This window comes from Pomacea canaliculata, linkage group LG3, assembly GCF_003073045.1.
Source record: "Pomacea canaliculata isolate SZHN2017 linkage group LG3, ASM307304v1, whole genome shotgun sequence".
Taxonomy (NCBI): domain Eukaryota; kingdom Metazoa; phylum Mollusca; class Gastropoda; order Architaenioglossa; family Ampullariidae; genus Pomacea; species Pomacea canaliculata.
In genome coordinates, this window is record NC_037592.1 from 11,356,361 (window position 1) to 11,381,425 (window position 25,065).

A 25,065-nucleotide genomic window follows, 5' to 3' on the forward strand; every position below is an offset into this window, starting at 1 on the left:
TCTAGTTTCTTTCCTTGCCATTTTCATTATCAATGCAAATCCACCATATGACCCCTGCCAATCTGGCAGGGATATTCCTGACGTCTCCGAAAAGGCCACGAGCTGTGTGTGGTTGGTGTGCACGGCACCAAAGTGCATTTACTGTTCATGTTTATTTTCTTCCATCATATATAATGTTGCTGGTGGCACCAAATGAAAAAATGCTACACAAAAGAAATTTCAGCCTACATCTACTGCACAGGACAAATTTATACAGTCATTTCATTTAGAGTAATTAATATGTGACCTCACTCACAAAACAATCAAATCCATGATTCTTAAAGTAAAACAAGACTAGTAAATGTTTTTCATGCTTTTTTCAGAAGGGGAGCTTAAAACAAGGTAAAATAATTTCAAAAAATAAAACTCAATTAACTGAAAACCTTAAATGTTAATACAAATGAGAATTAAAAACCACCTTATGCATCAAGCAGAAAGCAGTCTGAATGAATAAAGCTTTCTTACTTATTATTTGGGGTACTGCTGCTGCCATTGCTGCTCATCTGGCCTTGAACTTGTATGCTGTGAAAGGGCCCACCCTGCATCATGTTCTGCTGCATTTGGTTTGATAGATGCTCCACACCTTTAGCTAGGTTAGCGAGGCTTGCCGATGTTATGTTTGACATGGATGATGAGGATGATGCTGGTAAGCCAGAAGGTTGTTTTCCTCCAGCTGTTGGGGTTGCTGGTGCACTGGACATGCCACTACCGGCAGGTGTGGCTCCTCCTGTCCCACCGTTGTTGCTGTTGGCAGATGGAGGATCAAAGTGGGTCAGCCGCATGTTGGCACCTGACATTGGAGAAGGTCCGTGGTGAAGAGAGACGGGACTGCCTAAGTGTCCAGTACTGGAAGTCTGGCTAGAGTTAGACAAAGGGCCTTTCGAAGATGGTGGATTCCCACCAGGATTGCTGCCATGAGTGAGGGGAGAGTTCACAGGATTACTGTTACTCGCTGGGGAAGAAAACTGGTTATTATGCGGATGGGAGGTTGGTGGGGCTGACACTGAAGTGGGGTCATGTGGCGTCACACCACCACTGCTACCTCCACCCGAAGGATGGTCTTTGAATGCAACATTGAGCTGTTTAGTGATTGTAAGTTCTTGCCCTTCAAACTGGTTGAGGTACGTCAGCTGTGTAGGAGATGGGGTGGGTTGAAGATTCTTGAAAGCATCCTCCAAGTCTTCACGTTTTCTTTTCTGAGCCTGAGCATAGGAGGGTGGTGGCTTGCTACCGCCTGTATTTGGCATGCTACCACTGTTGATTTCCGGGGTAAACTGTTCTGGGTTTCCTGCCCTGTGAAGTGTAGCCTGTCCAGCACTTTTTCTTCCTGATGTAGAAGACACAACATTCACACCACTGTTCATTCCCATCATAGCAGCTGGTCCTATAGCAGCTGGTCCTCCACCACCTGGTCGTCCTGGCAATGGTCCTGATGGCATGGGTGGCTGCTGGGGCCCGGGACCAGGTCCCATCCCTGGCATCACTGGATCCATTCCACGCATTCCCATACCCATGCCACCTATGTTCCCCATTCCCTGGCCCATAATGCCAGGACCAGGTCCAAACCCACCTGCCATGCTGTCCATGCATGGTGGGTCCATCATCATGCCAGGACGACTGCGAGCTGACGGAAACATGCCAAGTGGATCTGCAGGGTCCACAACAGGACTACCCATGTTGGGCGAAGTTGGGGAGCCCACAGGACCCATGGGCCCAGGCTGCCTCTTGCCACTTAAGGAGCTATAGTAGGGGGGAGGAGGCCCATTCATGGGTCCCCGATCCATAGGATGCTGTGGCACCATCCCTCCCATCATGGCTGCCTGCTGAGAGCGCTGCTGAATCATCTGGTGTGATTTCTTGTCATAATAGTCTTGTTGCATCTGCAGCCATGCCTGTTGTGCCTGGTGCATCTGAGACATGTCCTGACCCATGCCAGACCCTGCCATTCCAGGTGGCCCCTGTCCCGGCATGACTGGTCCCTGAGGACGTCCTCCAGGATGGCCAGGAGGATAGGGTCCTGGGCCCCCCATCCCCATGCTCTGCTGCTGCTGCATCATGTATTGCTGTTGGGAAGGGGACATCATGCTTGGGTGAGGACAATGCTGACCCATCATGGCTGCCTGATGCTGGGACATGAGGGCTTGCTGCTGTGGCGACATCATTGACTGCTGCTGTTGCGACATGCCCCCCATGAACATCCCCCCTTCCATGGGGTTCTGCTCACCTGGAAACAACATTTGACCTATCTTTCTTAAATTAGCAAGCTGTTCTTCACGTCTTTCTAATTGTTCAGGAGTCAAATTTTCATTGGGCACTTTATTCTGGGACAGGTTCATATGGGGCATCGACACTGCGCCGCCAGGTCCCAGAGCATCCGGATTGAATTCATAACCACTGTCCATCAGTCCATAGCCTGGGCCTCCCATACCACCTCCAGGTCCTGGAGGCATGCCAGGGTGGCTCCACCCCATTCCACGTGAACCAGGCACGCCAGGCCCCATCCCACCTGTGTTCATAGGATATGGTGCCATTCCTCCCATAGCTTGTTCCTCCAGATTGGCATTCTGCTGCTGCACCCACTGTGCCACAGAACAACCGACACCTGGACCACCAGGGCCCATCCCAGGCATGTGTGGAGACACAGTGCCTGGGCTCATTCCAGGCTTGCCCATCATGCCAATGTGAGAAAACTGGTGGTATATGGGCATGCTTGAAGAAGGCCTGCCATAAAGACCAGACTTCGGCGGATTCTTCTGCAAATAATAAAAATTTTAAAAACTCCATTATGACAAACTCTGTTTTCTGCCTGTTATCACAGAATTACTATGACAGAACTTAATCTTTGACCTTTAACATTAGCAGCTGCCATGTTCAAGGCATAAAATATTTTTATTTAATCCTGGGTTTTCCCAAAGAAATATATTCTGCACAACAAAAGGGGTGTGTGGGATTTGTTGTGAATATACATTTCTGAAATACTTCACTCACCTGGAGGAACTGCTTGGTAGCAGGTTGCTCCATATGATAGGCTATCATACTCTTACACCTGCCCTGTTTTACAGCCTCTGCAGCATCATTGGCCAAGTCAGTGGTAAAAACAAACACCTGAGACTGCTGCTGGACAAAACCTGGAACCGATTCATGACAGGTTCCAGAAGGTCCACAGTGGGGCACTGCTGGACCACCTCCTGCAGGCGACTTCTTTGCATCACTTCCTGCTGACATGGGCCCTCCATTCTCTTCCTTGATACCTACAAATAATGGACAAGACCTTTTAAGTTTTCTCATATTTCAGTCACGCATGTTTTCACCTTAGAACAATGTTAACTTTCTGTTATAAGCATTGTGGTACGTTTACTTTACAAAATACTACAAATGTTGGCTTAACTGTAAATTACTGGTCTTGCCTTTCTTCGCAAACAGGCTGTATAACATAAGAAAGCACTGAAAAAATAATTACAAAGAAAATTCTTGATATAAAGACTGGTGATGATGAATGAGTTCTACCTTCCACCACGTTTGACTTAAACGGTGTAAATTAACAGTTAATTCTAATGGTCTTTCCAAAATCATAAATGAATTGTAACCTTTAAATTTTAACATTTTAAAAGATTTCCTTCTCAAACGATGTCTGGCTATTAGCTACTTTTTTAAATAACAAAGATAACAGATAGCCAGCCAGCTTCTTTTTTCTGAATTCCAGCTGGGCAAGGTTATAAAATGGACTTTCTCTAGATCTTACACAGCGCCACATAGCATGTCAACTAGTGTGGCTCTGTGGAGCTATGTCCGCATCGTTTGGTATTGGGGACAGGACAGCAGAATGTGCTCTAAGGTCTGTGCACCTGTCCATGACTGGCAGCCAGGTGTGTGCAACAAGAAGGAAGCACACACCTTCTCTAGCCTTACATTTTTTTTGCAAGGATGCAAAACAGTTCTTTTTTTCTATCCGTTGTGCCCATTTTGAATAACATAACTTAAAATGATAGACTGTGCTTTTAGAAGTACAAAGAATGAACTAGTTGCCATTCAACACAACTTTTAAAGGATTCATATGAACTAAACATTCTGCTCTAGTTTGAACCACTAGTTTGATTCTAGCCAATGAGCAACTAATATAATTATGACAATGACAGAATCTCTCTCTCTCTAATGCGTGTGCCTTCATTTAGGCATATATACGTGCACACACAAATGCATACGATAACATCTGCTTGCATACCTATATGCACAAAGGCATACAATAACATTCACACATATATAGATACACACATGCAAGAATAAGTAAAATGGAGATAACAGAGACAACAGAATAGATGACAATGCGATGCAAACTGTACAAGCACCCCAGAAAATCCTTTCCCTTAAAAAAAAAAATCAAAACAAAGCCAAAAATTTACCATTAAAAAAAGCTGAAAAAGAAGCATATCTATTGCTTGCACAGCTCCATAAATCCAAGCTGGGAAGACGAAAAAAGAGAGAGAGAAAACAAAATGCAAACACAATTTTAAAAAAACTCAAATTCAATCTCTTTGCTGAAAATGTACACAACAGATAGTTCTTGTAGTAAATCTAAGGGAGAAGGTGAGCTATAATGGAGCTATAATGAAAATAAATTACACATCACATATTGCTCTTTTGAAAAGACAGCCATATACAGTAAGCACTAGCCAAAGACACACTTTCTTATAAACTCACACAAAATGAAAAAAGCTCATGCAAGTAAACAAATATTCACACAGGACGAATCTTGTGTCAAGCATGGAAACCTTCAACAACAAAAGCAAAATCTTTAGATAATATGCTGCTTAATTCATCACCCATCAAGCTTTAAAATCATGCTGGAGAAAAACAATAAGGTAGACTTCACTGGTATAAAAAAAAACATACCAGCAAAACACAACTCCATCAACATAATTCCTAACAAAAATGGTTTTCTTAATTTGAGACAGTGTTTTAATTTTTTAATGAAATTTTCAAACAGGTCTTATGCTGGTATTTACTTTTAGTTTTCACTCTTTGTGGACAGTCAAAGTGTTTCAATAAGTAATCAAAATCATTAATGGCGAATACCAAAAAAATTTAAATAACAAGAAAAACCCAAACAGGATGTGCTGTAGTCATTTTTGTAATGTATTTGATAAAAATCTGCAGGAACTATGTGACTGGATTTAACACACTAATGAGCACAGAATCCTAAATTCAAAACAATTTATATGCATGAGAATTATTTTTTTCTTATACAAAAGGTCAAAACTATGTATGTATAACATAAATAATTACAACCTATTCTTTGGTGACCAAACAAGGAACTAAGGGTGTATTCAAAAGTGCAATTACACTGGGCAATGCAGAACACACAAGAAAGCAAGAACAAACTTAAGTGATAAAAACATTCCTCTATCATTTACTCACCATCGGTTTTAATTTTGTTCTTATTGTTATCTTCCAAATTAGATGTTTCTGAAGAGAACAAAATATGAATATGAATTTACTAGAAACAATTTACTTTTGTGGGAAATATGTTGTGCTGAAGACATGTAAACTGTGTTGAGTGTATTATTTACATTGTATTTCCTCTATTGATCTGTTGTTGTGGGCTTTTTTTTTTTTTTGGAGCGGGGGAGGGTAGAGGGGCCAACAGTTAACTGCTAAACTGAATGTTTATCTGCAGAGCTACAGAAGTAAAAAAGGATTGGAAAAAAAAAAAACCTCCAATTTTAACCTGAAGTTTGCAGCTGTTGATCACATCTCTCCATTACTTAAAAAAAAAAAAACAACAAAGATATGCATATACCTGATTCTCCATTGGCCATCTTATTTGATGGAGGCTTAGTATCCGGCGTGCTCCTAGCACTGCGACCTTTGACCTCGTCTTTGACCTCTTCTTTTATGTCGCGGATAGTGCCAGACCCATTGACATCAGCATTTTTGGCTGATTCTTTGAGCATAGCAACCTCACGCCTCTCCTTCATTTTGACTACTGTCTTCTACAGATGACAGGAAATGCTTGAAGATCCGATGTCATGAGCATTCAAAGATAAAGTATATTAAGAAATGGCACTTGATGTCTTCTTGTTGACCAGTGCAAGTCTCTTACTCCTTCAGCACCCAGTCATCCTGGGGCAGGGTCTAGGAAAAATGAAAAAGAAACTCCATGTCATTCTAAACAATTACTTAACAATGATGATGATAAATAGGATAAGTAGCACTGCTTCAACTGAAATTTAAAATGCAAGATGTCCACATGCAAACCACAGTCGGATTTGCTCATGACATATTAAAGCTTTACACAATTTGCTAAAAATTCTCTAGTTTAGTTTTACTTTTGTCCTCTACATGCAAACTGACTCTGCCAGTCCGATCTGCTTATGATACATAAAAGTTTCATATATTTGTTACAAATTCTTAAGTATTTAATGTAAAAGCTTTGAAAATTAGATAGTTTATAAACATTTCTCACTAAAACAAGAATACAAATAAATGAATACTGAATAAGGAAAGCAAAGGCACACACACTCTACCTCTCCTGACCCTTTACAAATCTCTATAGCACCTGTAAACCAAAATGTCTTGACAAAGTCTCACAAGGCCTAAAGAACTGCTTACTAAAAATTACATGCAAGTGAGCAAAACTCCTGCATTATGCCCAGCACAAAGTAATAACCAAACTCTCTTGGTTACCTAAATTACACATTTCCTCTTTTTGGGGGAGAGCAGCATTTTTGACCGTTGTTGTATTGTTGTTTTCAAACAAGTCACAATGCACCATTTTCTAATAAAAGTCTCAAGAAGCCAGATAATCAAACTCAAGTCTTTCAACTAGGAATGGCAATGTTAGAGACACACAGAATGCAAATATGACGATAATGAGAAAAAGGAAAATGACTATCAAATGGCTTCAAAGCTCTTCTGTCCTAGTACAGAGGATATTTCTTTCATTAATATGATTTTATTATTATTATCATCTTCTTCCACAATTACACCTTGCCAACCACAAAGCTGCATATGGTTGTACTGTTGTACCTGATGATGCATCAGTGAGGTGGCAATACTGGCAAGTTTCCACCACAGATGAGGCAATATTTTTCCTTTCCCCTTTCCATAGCCCACCACACCCTTTCCTCTCCCTCTTTTTTCTAATTTCAGCATTCCATCTTGTGCCAAACCAGTGAAAAGAGGGAAAAGAACAAAAATCAATAGAAAGAAATTATCTTGTCAGTGGAGAGAAGACGGTCAGCTGTGAGGCCAAAAGGGAGAGAGGCGGGCTGGGTTTTCAAACTGGCTTGTGCACATCCTTACAGAAGAGTGGAAGAAGGGAGACAATAGCTCTTGCTCATTGATTTCTGCACTCTCCTTGATTAACGCTGCCAGTGACGCAGTGTCTATTGCAATGCATGACAAAAGGGGTGCTTCATCTAACATCTATATATTTCTGGCAAAATTCCCTTAAACTTCAACCATAAATATAGCATTACTGATATTAAAATTAGTTCAATGAATAGCAAATCACAGGGAAAATGGAACAACCATCTGAAAAATAATCTATCAACTTGGTAATTTTTTTTTTAAGTAACCCTTTTCCAGGTAAATAACTGTGATGTTGATTCTCACATCACAGATTTTTATCTAACCTGGAAACAAACATATTTGCTAAATAAAGCTGATCTCTATAATCTATCCCTCTGTAGTATGCTGCATCTGAATATGTACTTTACTGTCAGGTGGGTTGTTTGTTTAAAAAAAAAATCAAATCATTTTATTTGTTGTCACTGACTTTGTTAACATTCTTAATAAAAATCTGATAATTGCTATTTCTGTGACATATAATGGATATTTCTAAGACTTGTTGCAACCCAAGAAAGCCAGGCACATGCAAGAATCAATACAAATGTGACAACTAAAACAATAATCAGTGATTCCATCTTTTGACTTTACCAACAGTAATATTAATCCTGCTAGTTGTTTTTGATACCATAAGCTCCTCTGCCTTCTTTCCCCAAAAGCTTATCTGTCCTCAGGTGTAGGATCAATGATCTCACTAGTATTCCCTACCCTCCCACCCCAAACCCATTAGGAGGGTAAAATGGTGGAAACAGAAGAATTGATACATCAGTGCTACTCCTCTTTCCAGTAAGAAACCACAATTTGCATGACTTTTGGTATCAGATTACACAACTGAGAGACAAAAAGAATCATCAATAACTCAACAATGGTCTCCAGTTTCACAAGATCTATGACTTTTTCCAATTATAAAATGACACTAAAGAATAACCGAGTTATGCGCCAGCTAAACTTTCCAGCAACAAATGTCACAAGGAACTTATGCTCTTGTTTTTCTGCGTTATCTACAACAGGCATGATTTCTTTGAAACTAGTACACCCTGTTTGTGCAGAAGTAACATTACCACAACAAAACCCCCAGTGGCTGAAATTCTGTTCAAGATATTATTACATACCTCATTTCTTTAGCGGTAGCAAATAATTAAGTTCCCTGCATAAATAAATGAAACTCCAAACTAAATGAAAATAAGAGAAAAACTCACAAAACTAAGTTTAGTGTGTTTACTATAGATAGTTCAAGCACTGTGTGTTTGTGTGCACATCCATATGTGAATGGCTGCTGGCAAGGCAGAAGTCAGCGCTAAGACTGATTTTAAATTTTATAAAGTCTCGAGCAACCTCTGCCATTTTAAGCTGCACAGAGTAGACAATTTAATCAAAATTTAGACAGCACAAAAGGTTAAGTTTTTATTTTGTTTAAAACCACATATCTGTTTTACTTTGTTTAAAACCACAAATCTGTCTACACCTGTGATGTTTCATGTGGATATAATCTAGTCATTACACCCACTTCAATCCTCTAACTTTTAGACTAAGCATAACACATAGCAATGATACATTGGTGCTTAAACCATTCTGTGGTAAATCTCTAAAATGTATTGGGACATAAATTCACTGCAGTGCTTCACAAACATCAACATCAAATCTACAGGTACAATCACTAGGTAAAACCCTCACAGTCACTTCACTATTTTGTGTTGTACACATGCCATTCAAACAGCGTAATTTGATCCATATAATTCTGACCTAGGAAGTATAGAGTGGACTACTTGAATGTCTTTGGCACCCTGTCTTGCTATGACATGTATGAGATCCATGGAAGATGATAGCTATCTGGTCTCTTCTTCTGATATAAATAAATATAAGAATGTTCAGGTCTCGCTGTCACAGAAAAGCAAACTGATAACACAGACCCAATTCACCTACATCATGTTGCTTGTGATTCTGTGGCCGTTATGCTTGCACAACTTGGCCAGGATGACTGCTGTCCTAGCATCCTGCTTGCCACCCTAATGTCCAAAAAGAGAGTTCTGCAGCAAGGCAGAAGTAAGGCAGTGAGGTTATCTATGACTTTCAGGGGATGGTCATAACAGCTATAACTGGGGAAGGATCAGCAACCTCAGCCACAATGTTCTTCTTCATAAGACTAATGGTTTACCCTTGCAGACATGAGACAGGTGGTCAGTGATGGTCATCTGCTAGGTTTTAATGTTATGCATTATTGGTGAAGAGCTACCAACAGATGATGACCTCATTAACCTTAGCCTTGGCAATGTTAAGGAGTTTGTTGCATGCTAATTATTATCAGAGTGAAGTCTTCTGATCTGCATGTTTTAATAATAGGACATCACAGTCTTGGGAGAGGTGTTGAAAGTACAGGACATGCTAAATACTACTAGTCTGTTGACAAGGTAAAACGTTTTTGATAGGGTCTATGAAGGTAATGTAGAATGAATCTGTTCCTTGCAACAATTCTTCTGTACATGCTAGTTGCTGCAGAAGTGGAAGGTGGGGGTTGTTTCATGTCCACGGTGGATCTGCCAGCTCTAAAACTGCACTGAGACTCTAGACAGATGTGGGAGGCAAGAATTTGTATATGTGCCAGGTAGGATGACATGGGTAAATGCCTTTCCAGCTATGCTACAGAAAGAGATCCCATAGTTGTTATACACCTCCTTGTCATTTTAACACAACAGTCGCAAAAACTTGCATGTTTAAGTGGCCTTTGATTAGGGCAGAAAGAGACAGGAGTAAGAGTGTACACTGTATATACATATACTTGCCATTTAATTTTATTTGTTATTAGTATAAATAATGGTGGACAGGCACACCGTAACAGGTAAAAAAGGAAGCACAGTACTCCATTACAGAATGTAAGCTTCAGCTTTGTTTATTCTGATGCAACTGTTTTTCTGGGGGGGGGGGGGGAACACTTAAAATGCAGAGTGAAAAAAATGCATGCCTATAACACTGGTAAAGAAAACAACCAAGGCATCCACCTTGAAATCTGATGACTCACTGTTACTAATAATCACTGTTCTGTGGTTGTATGTCAGTTTGCCAAGCCCTTTTACTGAGACATCATGGGCATGCAGAGGCCTACCTGTCAGATGCAGTGACTGAAGCTGTGATGTCAGTGTTGGTGCCCAAGCAACCACACCTGCATGCCACTCATTCAATAGGGAGGACCATTGAAGTTTCTAAGATCTCTTTTCACACATGAATACAAGCTATGAAGATGGAAAGTTGGCTCCAACAGAGGTGCAATGCATGATATTGCCAAGTCTCAAAAAGATTTCAGAAACAATGTCTTCAGATCTCCACAAGTATGTCTGAGGGATGGGTGTGCAATGCGCTTGCAAATGTGTGACACATCTGTTGTGTGAAAGAAACTATGCCAAATACTTGGAACGCTTCTGATAAAGAACAGCAGTAGTGTAGCAGTACTGCCTCCTCTTAACTGTATTCTCTAAACACTTTCTTCTTTTCCAATAAACTTAGTATATGGAAAACATTTTTCAAATTCTTTTCTTTTGCAGACAGACTAAGCAATATTTAAAGAAAAGATTGTGTAACGATTAACTTGGACATACTTTATACTTTTTAAAAACTGTTTTGATAAATGAGGTTTTTTCCCCTGAAGCATCCAGAAAAAAAAACAAAGTAAAAACGATTACAAATAATACAGAACAACCTGTACATTCAACATCTTGTTAACAACACTGGAATTTGCTTTACCACAACAACAAAAAAAATGAAGAGCCAGGAAGAGATGTGGAATTTATCAGAAACTCTAGAAAGGAAGCGGACCAGGTCAACTGTAAAGGGTTCTTGGAAATGGTGAGGGGGGATGGACAATGAGAAAAAGGATATCAGTGATGGAATAAATGTTATTATCTGTCACTAATCTGCCACACAGCTGAAACCACTGGCCCCATACCATCGCTATAATAAAACATCTAACAGGATACAAGCCAGATGAATGCTAGTCAGCAACAATGATATTTGCTGTGTATGCATGTGTGCATGCATGACCACATCATGATGGTGCAGGAGACTGAGTGAGTGAAACAGAATGTATGTGAATGTGTGTCCTGATTTGGGGGCTAGTGTGGTCAGATCTACAGCAGGATCGCAGTGGCAGCAAATCTGCGGAACAGGCAGCAAATGTGCGCTACAAAAGAGCACACAGCAAACTCCTGCTATTGATTTCTACAGGCAAACATATGATAGGCCTTGTGTGGTGGTGGTGGTGGTGGCCATGCACGATGTGCTGGGCTGTGGTGTGGTGGGAAATGGTCCTAGCGGCTACCCCTTGCCTGATGATGCTGTCTCCAGATTCCAGATGAGTGGTGCTGCCTGTGAGACAGGCTTCCTGACTACCTACAATCAATAGTATCTACTGGTCTATGGCTCCTCTCCTCCTGAACCAGCACCCTCACATTCACATTTTACTAGACCATGCAAACATCCCCATTACACTTCTCATATTTAACAACATATTTACAATATTTATGGTATATAACCCACTTTCTTATATTTAACTCATCTTGACATCATATAAAAATAGATTTCAGGCAAATGTAACTCCATAGAGAATAGATTCCATTTTTGAATACAGCAGTTTCTTCCCTTATTCAATCGATGATTCTTGATAAAAAAATTTCAAAGTGATTGTAAGCCCAACTTTGTTCAGGAGCAAAAGGTGGGCCCTTCTGAGATTGGCACTTTAGTACATCAGGATTGACTGCTACCACCACCCAACACAGACAAGAGACTATGATGATAAACAAAAGCATGATCATAACAATACCTAAAGTAGTTCCCTGACATCAGTATTCAAGATCATGATAATATACACACACAAAAAATCACGATAATATGCAAACATACAAGAGCATGATAATATACATACATGGTATCCACTTTCTATGACGACCAGTAGATTTTAAAAATGTTTATAGTGGGGGAGAGGGACTGAAGTGGGGATCTAAGCAATTTTAACTGAAGGTCTGAAAGGTCCCAGAAATGGGACTATGGTAGTCTGAGAACTCTTCATACTTAATGGATGGTAAACACTGAGTATGAACAGACAACTCCAGTTAACCACTGCAACATATTTGGATCAAACTAAGAGCTAACGTCACACCTGCTTTACACTTAAAAGTGAAATACGTTCTACAAAGACATTGATCAATCTGTCACTACCACTTCTGTATCTATGTATATACACGTGCAAGCGTAATGACTCTTATAGGGTAAGATCAATGCCCTATCACAAGCAATGGTCTTTGGCCTGTTTGCTACAGCTTTACCCTGTGACTGGCAGCTGCAATAACTTTCCCTGTGACCTGTCAGCTGTAACACTTTCCCTGCAGACATCCCAGTCCTTTTCTCTACCCACCTTTCTAGCACAACTCTTAAAGGAAAAGATGAGGTTACCGCCCAAGGTTATATCTGACCATAAGGTTAGGAACAGAGCTGATGAAAACATAAGATGCCAGTGAAGACAGATATTTCCTGGCTAGACTTGGGGCTGCCATCTATTTGCCTGCCTCACATTTTGTACTTACTGGTTCTTATTGCTCTTGCCATCTTCCTGGAAGACAACCTGTATTTTCTGGAATCTATTAATTTTTTAACCAACCGTGCAAGAAACGTTAAGGCCACAAATATCACTCTGTCTCTTGTTACACACCATGTATAGCGTTTGCCGTGTTCCACCATTTATATTGTTCATGTAGCTGACAAGTGTACAGAGCATAACCCTAACATTGTTGTAGAGCACAATATGCATGTACATTTTTATTATTAATAATAATACTAAGACCTTTATGCTATATCAGGTACCAAAGAACATTTGTCACAATCAAAAAGGGATCCTCCTAATTTGCATTTTGTTATTATTGAAATTTAAAAAAATGTCTGGGTCTAGTAACAGTATCACTGCAAGTCTAGCTTGATGGACTGGCAGCTGACTGCTTGCCTGGTACCTATCAGGTTCAAGGTTTACTCACCACTCTACTGTTTTGCATTATTACTTAGTGCATGGAGGATTCCTTTAATATTCAATCCATATTTTAAGTTTACTGATTCAGAAACAAAAAGTAAAAGCATCAATGTGACATTCATTAGGAAATGTTCATGCCTTTTACAAGGCCTTGCTGGTTAAAGTTAGTAAGAATGTAAAGTGTCTTGTTGTTTATAAATACATGTAAGCATACTCCAAGAATTTCTGTACAAGAATTCCTCCTGCTTTTCTCTCCCCTCTGCCTCTCCTATACAATGCAGATATTTAGCCCCAGAATCAATCTAAATCTATGGAAGATTGAGGATTATAACACAGCATGCATTAAGACTGAATGAATCAAGTGGCTTTGTGGACTCTAGCAATACTGCATCACTGAGGTATTGATTTGCACATACAGATTCCTGAACTGATTTTTAGAAGACAATGTCTAACCACTTGTTTTTGGAGGAAGGGGTGCATTTTGTGTGAGTGTGGTGTATGTTTCAGCTAATTTGTACTTAACACACAGCTGCAAACCCACATCCCCTGATCTTCATCAGCCCAGCAGGCATAAACAAAAGGTGTCTTGCAAGGACCTCGACCAGCCACAATGGTTTTATGATCGGCAAATCTTGACAATTGTCTCCAACCAGATGTGACAACCACACAAGGCCCCAATAATCAGTGTACAAGGAAAAGTGAAGGTTGGCCTGTGAGTGGTTGACCAGCTCCTTAAACAGTTCCTGCCTATTAAAAGCTGGCTTACCAGGTGCCAACACTCAGTGGTCTATTCATCTGACGGCGCCTGTCTTCTTTCAGATGATGACAACTACCACACTGAAATTTTTTTCTCACTTAGTCTCTCAACTCACTTTCCCCCCAGCCCTTTTTTGTGCGGGAGTGGGGAAGGTGACACAATATTGACAAAATATTGGCAATGTTCACTGCAAGATGTGTCTTTATGGTACACACAGCCAGCTGTTGTATCCTGAGGTTCAAAAGATGGGGTGTGTTCATAGGTAACTTCTACATGGACCAACACAGAGCGCAGGGGGAAAGGAGGGATAAGAGAAACGATGGACCCTGTGGGGTACCCGTGGATGTATAGCGAAATTAGTGCATTAATGTGGTATGGTGAGGCATGGTGGTTGGAGTTACGGGAGAGCTCAAAATACAAAAAACACCAGCCTGCCAATCTTGTCTCAGATGTGTAAATCTAACTCCGTCGTCACCATCACCAGCGGGCCCCGTGCGCTGCCCGGGTGACGTCGGCACGACTGTCGCTGGTGGTGACAGAGCGGGCTGGCCAGGGCCAGCTTGGAGATTATTGATATTTCCCCTCCCGTTATCCGTGTTTTGAAACACAAAAATCAATTATATATGAAAGTTGAAGGGCGCCAAGTAAGGTCAGGGTGCACGGCACTTGATTGCGTGCCGCGGTGCGCCTGTCACCCTGTAAATCAAACCATCCAATCTGCCGACAACAGCAGCAAGCGGACCACGCGCTCCGCGGGATACCCAAAAGTACGTGTCTACCGATCCCAACGCACGACAGCGAGAGTGCACACACAATCCATGCACATTTTGAAGGAAAATGACTAAAGATGCTTGCATTGGGGGTTGTTGGGGGGTGAAAGGCTGATCCGCTTACTCCTTAGCTAAACTCCGAAAACGCACTTAAACGATCAGCAACCCTCGTCCATCTCCTGCAACAGTTGTGATCAACATATTTTCTTCCGGCGTTTGTAAAAAAATAAATGTATACCTTCTCTCACCGCCAACACCCCCAACCTCACCCCACCCGAAAGAACAACTGACGTGGCAACAGATGAACATAATGTTTTTCAACACGTCAACTGACACGATTGGGTATATCAGGTCAGACAAACTAAGATTAATCTGTTAACGAAACTTCTGAGGGTTATGACAAAGTAGGTGATCAGCTGCTAGAAGTGGCGTCCAAACGAGCTGTGAAATATTTGCGGATTTCAAATCTCGCAAACATCCCATTATTTATGCTGCTGTCTTCTCGGTCTACTCAACCCCACCAAATTAGTACTATTCTAAAGCGGGTGTGAGAGTTGGATAGTGGTCTGCAAGAGAACGCACTCACATACACAAAAACTGACAAAGAAGAAAACTAGCGGACAGTAAAAAGGACTTTGAAGATGAACTAGCAGGTAGACCCACAAAATGTACACCTTCACTGGGGGAGAACTCAAACCTCGGTTTCTCATCGATTAGAAACGCTTTCACAAGGCGAAGACGTTAGGCAAGGTTAAGTGTGGAGATGGGTGGTGCGGGTTATCTGGGGAGTGGATGAAGCCATTGACACCAGCTCCTCACAGGGAGGTGGGGAGAAACTCGCACATCGAGCAGGCCGTGCCGGTCACCGCAGTCGTCCAGCTGCGTGTGGCCAGTAAAGTGACCCTCCCACACACACACACGCCCAGCCCCATTACAGCGGGGCCGATCGCTTCGATTCCAATTAAAGTCGGTATAGAGTCACCTACAATGTGGTTATCTGAAGATGCTTCTTCTAACAACCTCCCGTATACCATCTGTACTTTGTGTATATACCACCCCTACAATCTTATTACACACCAGCTCTACTTCTTATACACACACAATTGCAACTCACTACCTTTCTCACTTTGCAAGAAAAAATAATGGTGTGTCAAGATGCCTATCTAGCTGTGTGTGTGGGAGAGAAAGAGACAGAGAAACAAATAGAAAATATTTCAATAGACCAATGCTTGGTCAAGGTACCTATTTGGGGTGGATCATTAAAACGAAAACTAAGAAAGAAAATAAACAATATTTGTTGTACTTATTCAAAGACATGCAGGCACTCTCTGTCACGAATGGCTTGACTTTAAAAGCCAATACACTTTGTGAATTTATATCTTTTAGTTATTTCTCAAAATAAACTGGGTTGATCAGATCAACAGCTTTTAGTATCTGCAGCAATACAATAGCAACAATGCTATTTTAACACAAATTTAATCAAGCTACCCATAAAATATTTTATAGTACAATAAAAAAGTCATTACAACAAAACTTCCTGCAGTTATATGTTTACCTTCTTCTGTTTATAACCAAGTTTACAGAAAAAAATTGTTGTTATACATATATTATCCATATAGCTTTTCCCTATATTTAATTTCCACATAGTAACAATCAAGTTAAAATATTGTTTTATTACTACTGCTATTTTTTTAAGTGTCTCATTTGTGTCAACACTATAAATCTATTTTAAGATTAAGGAAAGAACACAATAAAAATACAATGCAGATACTCCACTCAACACGTGGTTTGTTGAGTACTAATCAGAAGTGTGTCCCTACTCATTATACTGCAAGAAAAGATAAGGACTGTTCAGTCCCAAAGGCTATGATCTAACCTCACAAGAAAAATTATATATGATGGGGAAATGCTCACAGGCATAACCCCCCAGCACCACCCCTCCGCCCCCCATATCCTTCTTCCTGGTGTGTAGTTTTCCTGCTCCTTTCCTCCACACACTTAAAACAGCATAAACGCTATAAATTTGTGCTTTTACTCCAGTTAGCACAGAATAAACTATAAATTTGTGCTCCCTTTCTCCAGACAGTTAACATAGTATAAAAACAACAAATTTGTGCTCCCTTTCTTAACACAGTATAAACACAGCATAAATTTGTGCCACTGAGGCGGCGAAGCATAAAGAACCCGGGCACTCATATAACCTGCGTCATTCACCCACTCTTTCTGAAGCTCCTTTCAGCACTGATCACCTCCTTTCACTCACTAAATTTTTCTTTCTTAGCACCCTTAATGCTAAACCCTAACTTCCACGTCTACCAGGGACTGATACTCCTACCAAGGTAGAAAACAATATGGGGCTCTAGTTAGGAAGAGACAGTGGAAGAACTGGGGAATGCAAGGGAGCTCACCTGATTACGGGCTACTGGCAGTGTCCGCGCTGGGCTAGTCCCCGACTCCTCCGACTCCTCTTCCAATCCTCGCCCACAACACTTCACGCTTTCTGCTACAAAACACCAGGCTGTCCCCGAAAAGTTCCCACATTGCCCTCAAAACAGGAGAGAAAAATCTTGTTATTGGCCTGGGGGGAGGGGGGCCTCTGGTTAGAGGGAAAACTGGAATAGAGGAAGCTTGTGAGCAAATAGTATTATTTGCGCCAGAGGCTGGGAGTCGGGGAGGAGAGGTGGGGGGGAGGGCGACTGACAGGGTGTAATGGAGGGATCAATATTGTAATATAGCACAACTATCTTTTCTTGCCTGTGCTGATCGCTTGCCACCAGCCGCCCAGCATCTTCACTTCTAATTCGCGCAACCAAAGGGGACGTAAGCCTGCGCACAATAGCGTAAAAGAACGGAAGGGGTGAAGGGGTGGAGCACGTGGGGGGCCGTGGACAGTTTGAAACTCTGGACTGAACGCTTTGCGTTTCTCGCACGTTTCCAGGCTGGAAGTTTGCAGGCTAACCGCGCGAGATGCAGGAAACAAGTGTGGGTGACTGGCACTCTGACCACACACGGTGTTCAATACATCTACTTGTTCCAATGCCAGGCGGAGGCGGGTAGAGGGGGGAAGAGGGGGGAAGAGAACAGCTGTTACCCGCACGCACTTGTTGACACTGCGCTCCCCCCCACCCCCCACCTATTTATGATGGCCTTTTGAAAAGGTGGATAATTTTCAAGCTACAGGTTAGGCAAGATTCAGAGAAACAACAGATAAGACACCAAGGGTGTTGGCAAATCCGACTAAGCAGGAGAGTGAAAAGGAAGGGGTAAGTGAAAGGAACAGAGGGGAGGATAAGACGATAGGAAAGGAGAATTCGCTCCTCAATCTAAGATAGCTTTGAAAAACAACGGTGGAACAGCGCAGTAAGTTAAGGTCATCGATTGCGCTTATTCCCATGTGAGCGTGAATATGCGAGTGTGAGTGTGTGTGCGCGCGCGTGGGATTGCACACTGGCGGAAGTGTGCGCGTGCCCGCAGCTCGTGGCCAAAAAAAGGGGGAAAAAAAGGTAAGAAGTCGCACGCCTCCGAACCTCTTCATGTTCCCGCGTGGGCAGACCGTTACTTGCTGCCTTCTGCTGGAGGCTCTCGAAGCCGCATATATTCATTCCACTGCAGGATAAGGGGGATGAAGGTAGCTGAGGGTGACGGCAGAGCAGGAAGGTAGGAGTCCAGTGGCCAAATTATTGGCTTTCTTCTAGGGCAAGAAGGTTAAAAGTGAAGAAAAGCGTGTGTACAAGTAGTAGAAACAGAAAAAGAAACCACCTGCCCAGTGACGTAACTGCTACACTGGCCGTTAAACGTTTGCTGTTGGTTAAGTGAGCTACAATTTCTGCCTTACAAATTTTGAAAGACAACCGGCAGAAAAAGATGGAGGTGGGTGTGCGTGGAGGTAATAGCAAGGTTAATGTCAAAATGAAATAAATGATCCTCCGGTTAAACGCTGTAGTCGCAGAAAAGAGCGAAAACTGCCCCACGCCGAGGATCACACGCACTTCACAGGTAGGAGTAGAGGGCTAGAAGCCGAGAGATTTATCCCCTCTAAATAACCCCAGTCGTGGAAAACCCACAGAGTTGGTTAGGCTGTGTGCGTGGTTGCTCGTGCCAATATACTTTCATAAGTGTATATTTAATATCTCATGTGAACACTTATACAAGGCCACCCAGAATATCGTTCAGTGATAGGTCTGAGGGGCATATCATATTCTACATTATTCACTAGTGATAGGTTTTAACCTGCAAGGAATTCACACACTTCGCCCGCTTGTATTCAAAACACCCTGATTTATTTTCTTCTCTAAGGACAACGGCATAAGACCCTGGCATATTTTTCTCGTTGTATTAACGCCGTGGCAAGAGGAGAGAAAAACAAGCTCGGACTAAGAAAGGTGATTGTGTGTGCGGAGAAAGCGAGGGAAGGGGGAAGGCGTGTTGGAGGAAGTGTATTAAACACGAATCGCACCAACAGCATACAACACCCTGGACAAAACGTCGTCGGGTAGGTGGTGACATTTCTGCGACTCTGTCAAACAGGCAACCCAACAATAGTACCTGCCCAGCGTGACCCTGAGAGCAAAGGCCACACTACGAAAGATGAACTGCTCCTTCGCGTGCACGCGTGTTTTCAAAGTATACTCGCGTGAGCACACCTATCATACAATGTCGCCTTTAAGTTTGTCGCTTACAGAAAAGGTACATCCTTCGCATTCCTGGTTGATATCTGATCTCGACGATGGCTAAGACGGCTTTTAAAGAAATTCAGTCTTCTAAACACAGTTGAACCAGAGACCGATTTTTATTATAGCCAGGCGCCGATTTTATCGCGGGCGTAGTTCAGTTTTTTTTCCCCCTTATACCTGAATTTAGCAAGCTCTTTCTCTCACTCCCTCGGCGCGCACGCGAGCGCACACGCACACTTCTTAATCCTTCTGTATACACACATGTCTTCGTCAGCCTGGAGTTTATCCGTTCTCGTTAACGTTTTATACTTTATTTACATATTATTCTCGGTATTTCCAGCCCTACCCCTCTCCCTTATTTAAAGTGACCAGGGTTAAATGTGTCAAATACTAACGAAGGCTCTTACTCCCTTCTGAACCCACTAAACTGTTCTAAACAAACGCTTGGAAGACAAAGAGGGAGGGGGAGAGGCTAGGTCAGGTCGATACATACCCTGTTTACAGTTTTACAAGCACCAACATACACAGAAACTGAAGTTATTAAAGAAAATAAAAAAGGGCTCAATGATTACAAGAAGGAAACTGATAAGCATGGCTTAAAGCTGATCGATCGATTGAATGAATGATTAGTTTATTTAAGGGGCACTGCCCCACAACACAAGAGAAAGACGCTCTCGTTTCAAGTACAGTTCAGGAGTATGTGACCAGAGTGATAATACTAAGTTTAATAATTCATTAAACACGGTGGTTTCAATTTCAAATGCAAAAACAATAGTTCAGAAAAGGGGTGAGGCTGTCGACATGAATGTCTGTGTAAAAGCACACACGTCCAGCTGAAGACCGGTGGCGCGGCCAATGATTACTGGACTCCGACAGGCCGTCTCGACTTACAGTCTCATGGTGAAATCAACACAACCCCTTCTCCCCCTTGTCCACGGGGGCCAAACCCCTCTGGTTACATTCACACCCCATTCACCACCCACCCTATAAAGCTTTCCTCCCTCCTCTTGCTCAAGCAAGACACGCAGTGACCACAGACACCCCCCTATCCGCCTTTCTTTCTCTCCACCCCGTACGGTCGCTGTCGGGTGCGTGTCACAGAAACCCGACGCCAGCAGCAAGTTGTCGTTGTGGTCGTCCCCCAAACCGACTAGAAAAGAAAGGCAAGGAGGGGCTAAAATTATGTGCGTTCACACCCAGCGTGTGCAGAGGAGGGAAACAGAATCGATGAGCTTTCCACTGAAGAAAGATCCGTCAGTTTACACAAGGCATTCACATGCCAACAGATGCAGCACACCTTTCACGCCTGACTGCGTGGAATCCCTGGGTAGGTAACAAAAGGAAAAGAAGACTGGGGTCGAGTCACTGGCGACACCCAGATTAGATCACATAGCAGGAAAGTATTTCCTGTCGTTGTTCAGCAAAGTTGACAATGACGGCTTTTACAGCATGTTTAACAGGCGAGCCTCCCAATGTCCACAAAGGGATGAACTATTTATTTCAGCTCCCTCTTAGGGCTAAGTCGTCTCCACCCTTATATGGTCAAAATTTGTCTTCTATACAACGATGCCACTATGAATTACAGAACCAGTAATGACATAGAACTTGTCTTTGTGCCTTGAATGTATTCAAATTAAATTTAGACCTTCATTTGCTTGAACGAGCACAGGAAGAAAACAACTGATTTTTAGCTTGTATAAGTATGGGAAACAGACCAAAAACCGTTCCCTATCAACTTTTTGATTACTCACAATTTTATGACAGCACTGAAAACAGCTGTTGTGCATCTTGTAGTTATTGGTAAAGAAAGAAACTAATTCTTTAAATCTCAGTTAACTTTCTTATCCCACTGTTACTGAAATGTACAACAGTACTGTATGTTTCCACTCCAATTTTTTTAAAGCTCCAATTGGAGCACGTAGACCTGTCCTTGAGCTTACAGACACAAGCTATAAGTGTCGTTCACTCCTTCACTTTCAAAATTTGTTCACTATTCACCAAAACACATGACTACTATATTTGTATGCAGTTTTGAATTTCCCATTCTCAAAACATCTCAGCAACATCTAAAATCATCCCTCAGTAATATTTTCTTTTCCACTATTGGGCTATCCCCATAAAATGATGCCTCAACACTATATGGTCCTACTGACAAAATTGGCAGTCAGTAAGAGACAGTCACATTGCCATTCCTTTTAATGCTAGCAAGAAATTTCTGCTAACCTGTTCAACAAAATATAAAATAACACTAATTTATCAAACAATTTGAGAAAAGGTCATCTATCTCGTATAAACCTCAGTCTCTACTGCACAAGACAACAAATTCAGTACCTGAATATGTAGTCAAAATATTAAATGACCGTGCACCCTGGTGCTGAATCTTGTGCATAATTTACTTTCTCTGTGATGAAGATAATGCTGAATGTACATTTCTACGTTCAAAAGAGAGAGATAAGGAGAAAGGTGGAAGGAAAGAGAAAGAGGGAAAAACTCAATAAGACAAAGGAAAATAAAGTTGCATCTAGTTCATCAGCAGACTGTAGTTAAAATTTAAAAAAAATAATTACAAAAGAAAACAAATTCTACCATTGGGAAATAAAAGGCATGTTACAATGGCTCTATTCTCCAGAGGAAATGGTACAGCGTAGACTGCATTCCAGCAACCCAGAAGCATATAAATGGAATCATGCTAAGGTGCACTCGATGTCTGCATGTTGCATATGTGGCAACTAGGTTATACTCTTTCCCCAACCTCCCTTCATCACCCCTCTCTTTCTCTCTCTGCGCTTAAGTGCATGCAGTTTGCCTGGGCGCCTACCTTACTGTTGACTTGAACTGTGTGTGAATCGTTTGTGTCTGCTGTAAGGAAAGTTTTGCGTCTGCTGTAAGAAGAGTTACACACACCAAACACACTACGGGGCATCTTGTGTTGTTTTGATTATTTGCACAGTCTATACAGGGTTTCTCTTACAACCAGTACAACACTGCCTGGCCATGTCTTGCAGGTTAGGTTGCCCACATTTTCTTTATAAAGAAACAATTTCATCCCTCTACATTCACTCACCAACACAGCTACCTGAAAGAGGTACTTCAGAACCTGCATCTGTTCTTAAATAATCCACTGTATATAAACATTTTTTTACCATTTAATTAATAAAATATAAAGGAAACAAATGGAAAACTGTGAAATAACCATTAAGACAAGGGTATATAATTGTTTGTAAGAATAATAATTATTCTTAATTATCTTAGATCTCTAATTGTTGACAGAATTTATGAGTAAGGAAAAGTATTCATGGATTTCAATGATACTGTTGTGTGTGTGTACTCGCGCCCCCGCTGTAACTCACCTCTCCGCGGTACCTGGGCATTACAAATTCGAACGATTAATCCATTCCCATTGACCTTTTCTTTAGGGGGTCATCTCCCGCTTGATGCAGGCTGGCCTCTTTCCTTTACACACAGTACATCCAGCGTCACTGTCACCCTGCTTCTTTTAGGCTCGCGTTGCACCCAGTGCTCCTCTCTTACATCTTCACCTGATTCTTCTCATTATCAACGCAGCCGACACACAAAGAGAAAGAGAAAGCAAGCGACCGACCTGTGTGTGTGTGTGGTGGAGGAGGGGGGGATACCCTCCACACTCTACACACAGCTCCTTACACTTTTTCGCCTCTCCAACAACCCGAGCACTGCTACATAGCCGGCGCTGGACCATCAGGGCCTGACACATCAGGAAAGACACACACTCTGATATCCATTCACAGATAGCGACGGCCTGGGGCCCAGCATAAAGCCGCCGGACTTGCCCTTGGAAAGGGAGACCAGTCCTGTCGTCTCGCCTCCATGTTTCTCGCACTTGCAAGCCGGCTTACACACATAGCGCCTGCGCTGCCACTCCAAGTTACCGTAGGCCTCAACTGAGGCTCCCGCAGACTTGAATGATTGCAGGCAAAAATCAACATGGCGGCGCGAGCCTGACGTCGGCCGATTCTTGTACGCAAGACTTTTACACCGACAAGGCAATAACCTCAAGGTGTTGGGCAGGAGGGAGGCTCGAGGGTAGGCAGGCCGCTTGCCTTCTTAACTTCCCCTCCCTTCCCCTTCTTGTGTGCTTCTAAACACAAAACCTCTTCTCTTCGGCAACTTCGTTTACGACTCACATGTACGCGCACACAGCGATGGGCTTCGCTCGCTCTTTTTCGCCTGCTCAACTTACTATACATGCGTCCAGGCAAGGCGGGGAATTATTCCTCTCTCTCTTGATCCCTCAGAGTATGGGTACAATCCTAGAAAGTTAGTACCAGATCATGTTTTTGTCTGTAACAAAAATCCCCCCAATCTCTTCCCCCAACCACCCCAACTGCAAAGACAAATGTGCCACATGAATCCTACAGTGCTAGGAATAGTTCATATCGGCACCCTCCAACCCCTCCCTGTGTAGAGACAGAAATGAGTCGCCCGCCAGCTCCTCAACTGGGAGGGCGGTATTGTGGATGCATCCAAAGCGTGAAGTGCTGTACAAAAGACTGTGAACACGGCATATAAAGGGTGCGGGAACTGACCGAAGGGTCATCCCCTGCACAAACTCGGCTCAGACCCTAGCCAACAACCATCATCTCTGAGCTTAGTACATTTTTCAAGCTCAAGTACTATTAATTGTAGAACTGTTTGGTTCTCTCCGTTGATTTACTCCAGCAAGTTTTCCAGCAAACTAAAGGGTCTTCAATGGTGACAATATGGAAAACAGTGTTAACTATAAATTTAAAACATCTCATTTACACTCAATATAACAAGCAATGCAAACTGCTTCAGAGTAATTCAAAATGCATGCATGAAACAGCACTTTTAGATGATTAAGCATCATTCCAAAAAAAAAAACCCCAAAAAAACATGGAACTGTTTTGTGACTAAACAGCAGACAAAATTTAAAACCTGGAGGAAACACCTGAACCACGTCCAATAAACCAACTTCTCCACAATAAATGAGATGCTGCAAGCACCAATATCAATTGCAATGTACAGATCTTTAAATGTGCTTAGTAACATTAATAAAAAAAATGAAAACCTATATACTATGTCTTTGTTCATTGGAATTATTGATGCTATCACTAAAACATTAAAAAATATTTATTCTGCATAAATTAAGTCTACAAGCTGTAAATGACAAGTCTTAAATTTTTTTTCAACAAATTATAATCTGATTCTAGAGACTGAGCAGAGTAAAATGGGGGACTGGTGCTATATATTTAGGTCCATTAACTGAGTTTCTAGCTCTATGACAGTAAATGTATTTGGACTTTCTGAAAAGAATCAAGATGATTCTTAAATTACTTAGATGAAAATTTAAATAGTAGATAATATGCACTGTTCACTGGCTACCCTACAACAGTTGTGAGTAAACATTAATCTGTCTTGAAGTGTTTCATAAAAAAAAAATCAAGATGTCTAATGATCCCCTTCTATCATTCC

General features: G+C 41.9%; 1 protein-coding gene across 6 annotated transcripts in view; it reads right to left on the bottom strand.

The window, feature by feature from the left end:
• Positions 1–25,065, bottom strand: part of LOC112558808 (B-cell CLL/lymphoma 9-like protein) — a 46,478-nt gene that overhangs the window by 8,570 nt on the left and 12,843 nt on the right. For 2 of the 6 annotated variants that reach the window (XM_025229488.1, XM_025229489.1), the window contains exons 3-6: positions 5,837–6,171; positions 5,455–5,502; positions 3,028–3,290; positions 505–2,792 (exon numbers count right to left, since the gene is read on the bottom strand). In XM_025229488.1, coding sequence (XP_025085273.1) covers positions 505–2,792; positions 3,028–3,290; positions 5,455–5,502; positions 5,837–6,014 — 2,777 coding nt within the window. In that variant the 5' untranslated portion in view covers positions 6,015–6,171. Of the gene's footprint in view, positions 1–504; positions 2,793–3,027; positions 3,291–5,454; positions 5,503–5,836; positions 6,172–7,065; positions 7,739–17,328; positions 17,466–22,943; positions 24,968–25,065 lie in introns of those variants that run through there. The other 4 variants (XM_025229492.1, XM_025229490.1, XM_025229491.1 and 1 more) reach the window with 4 other exon arrangements.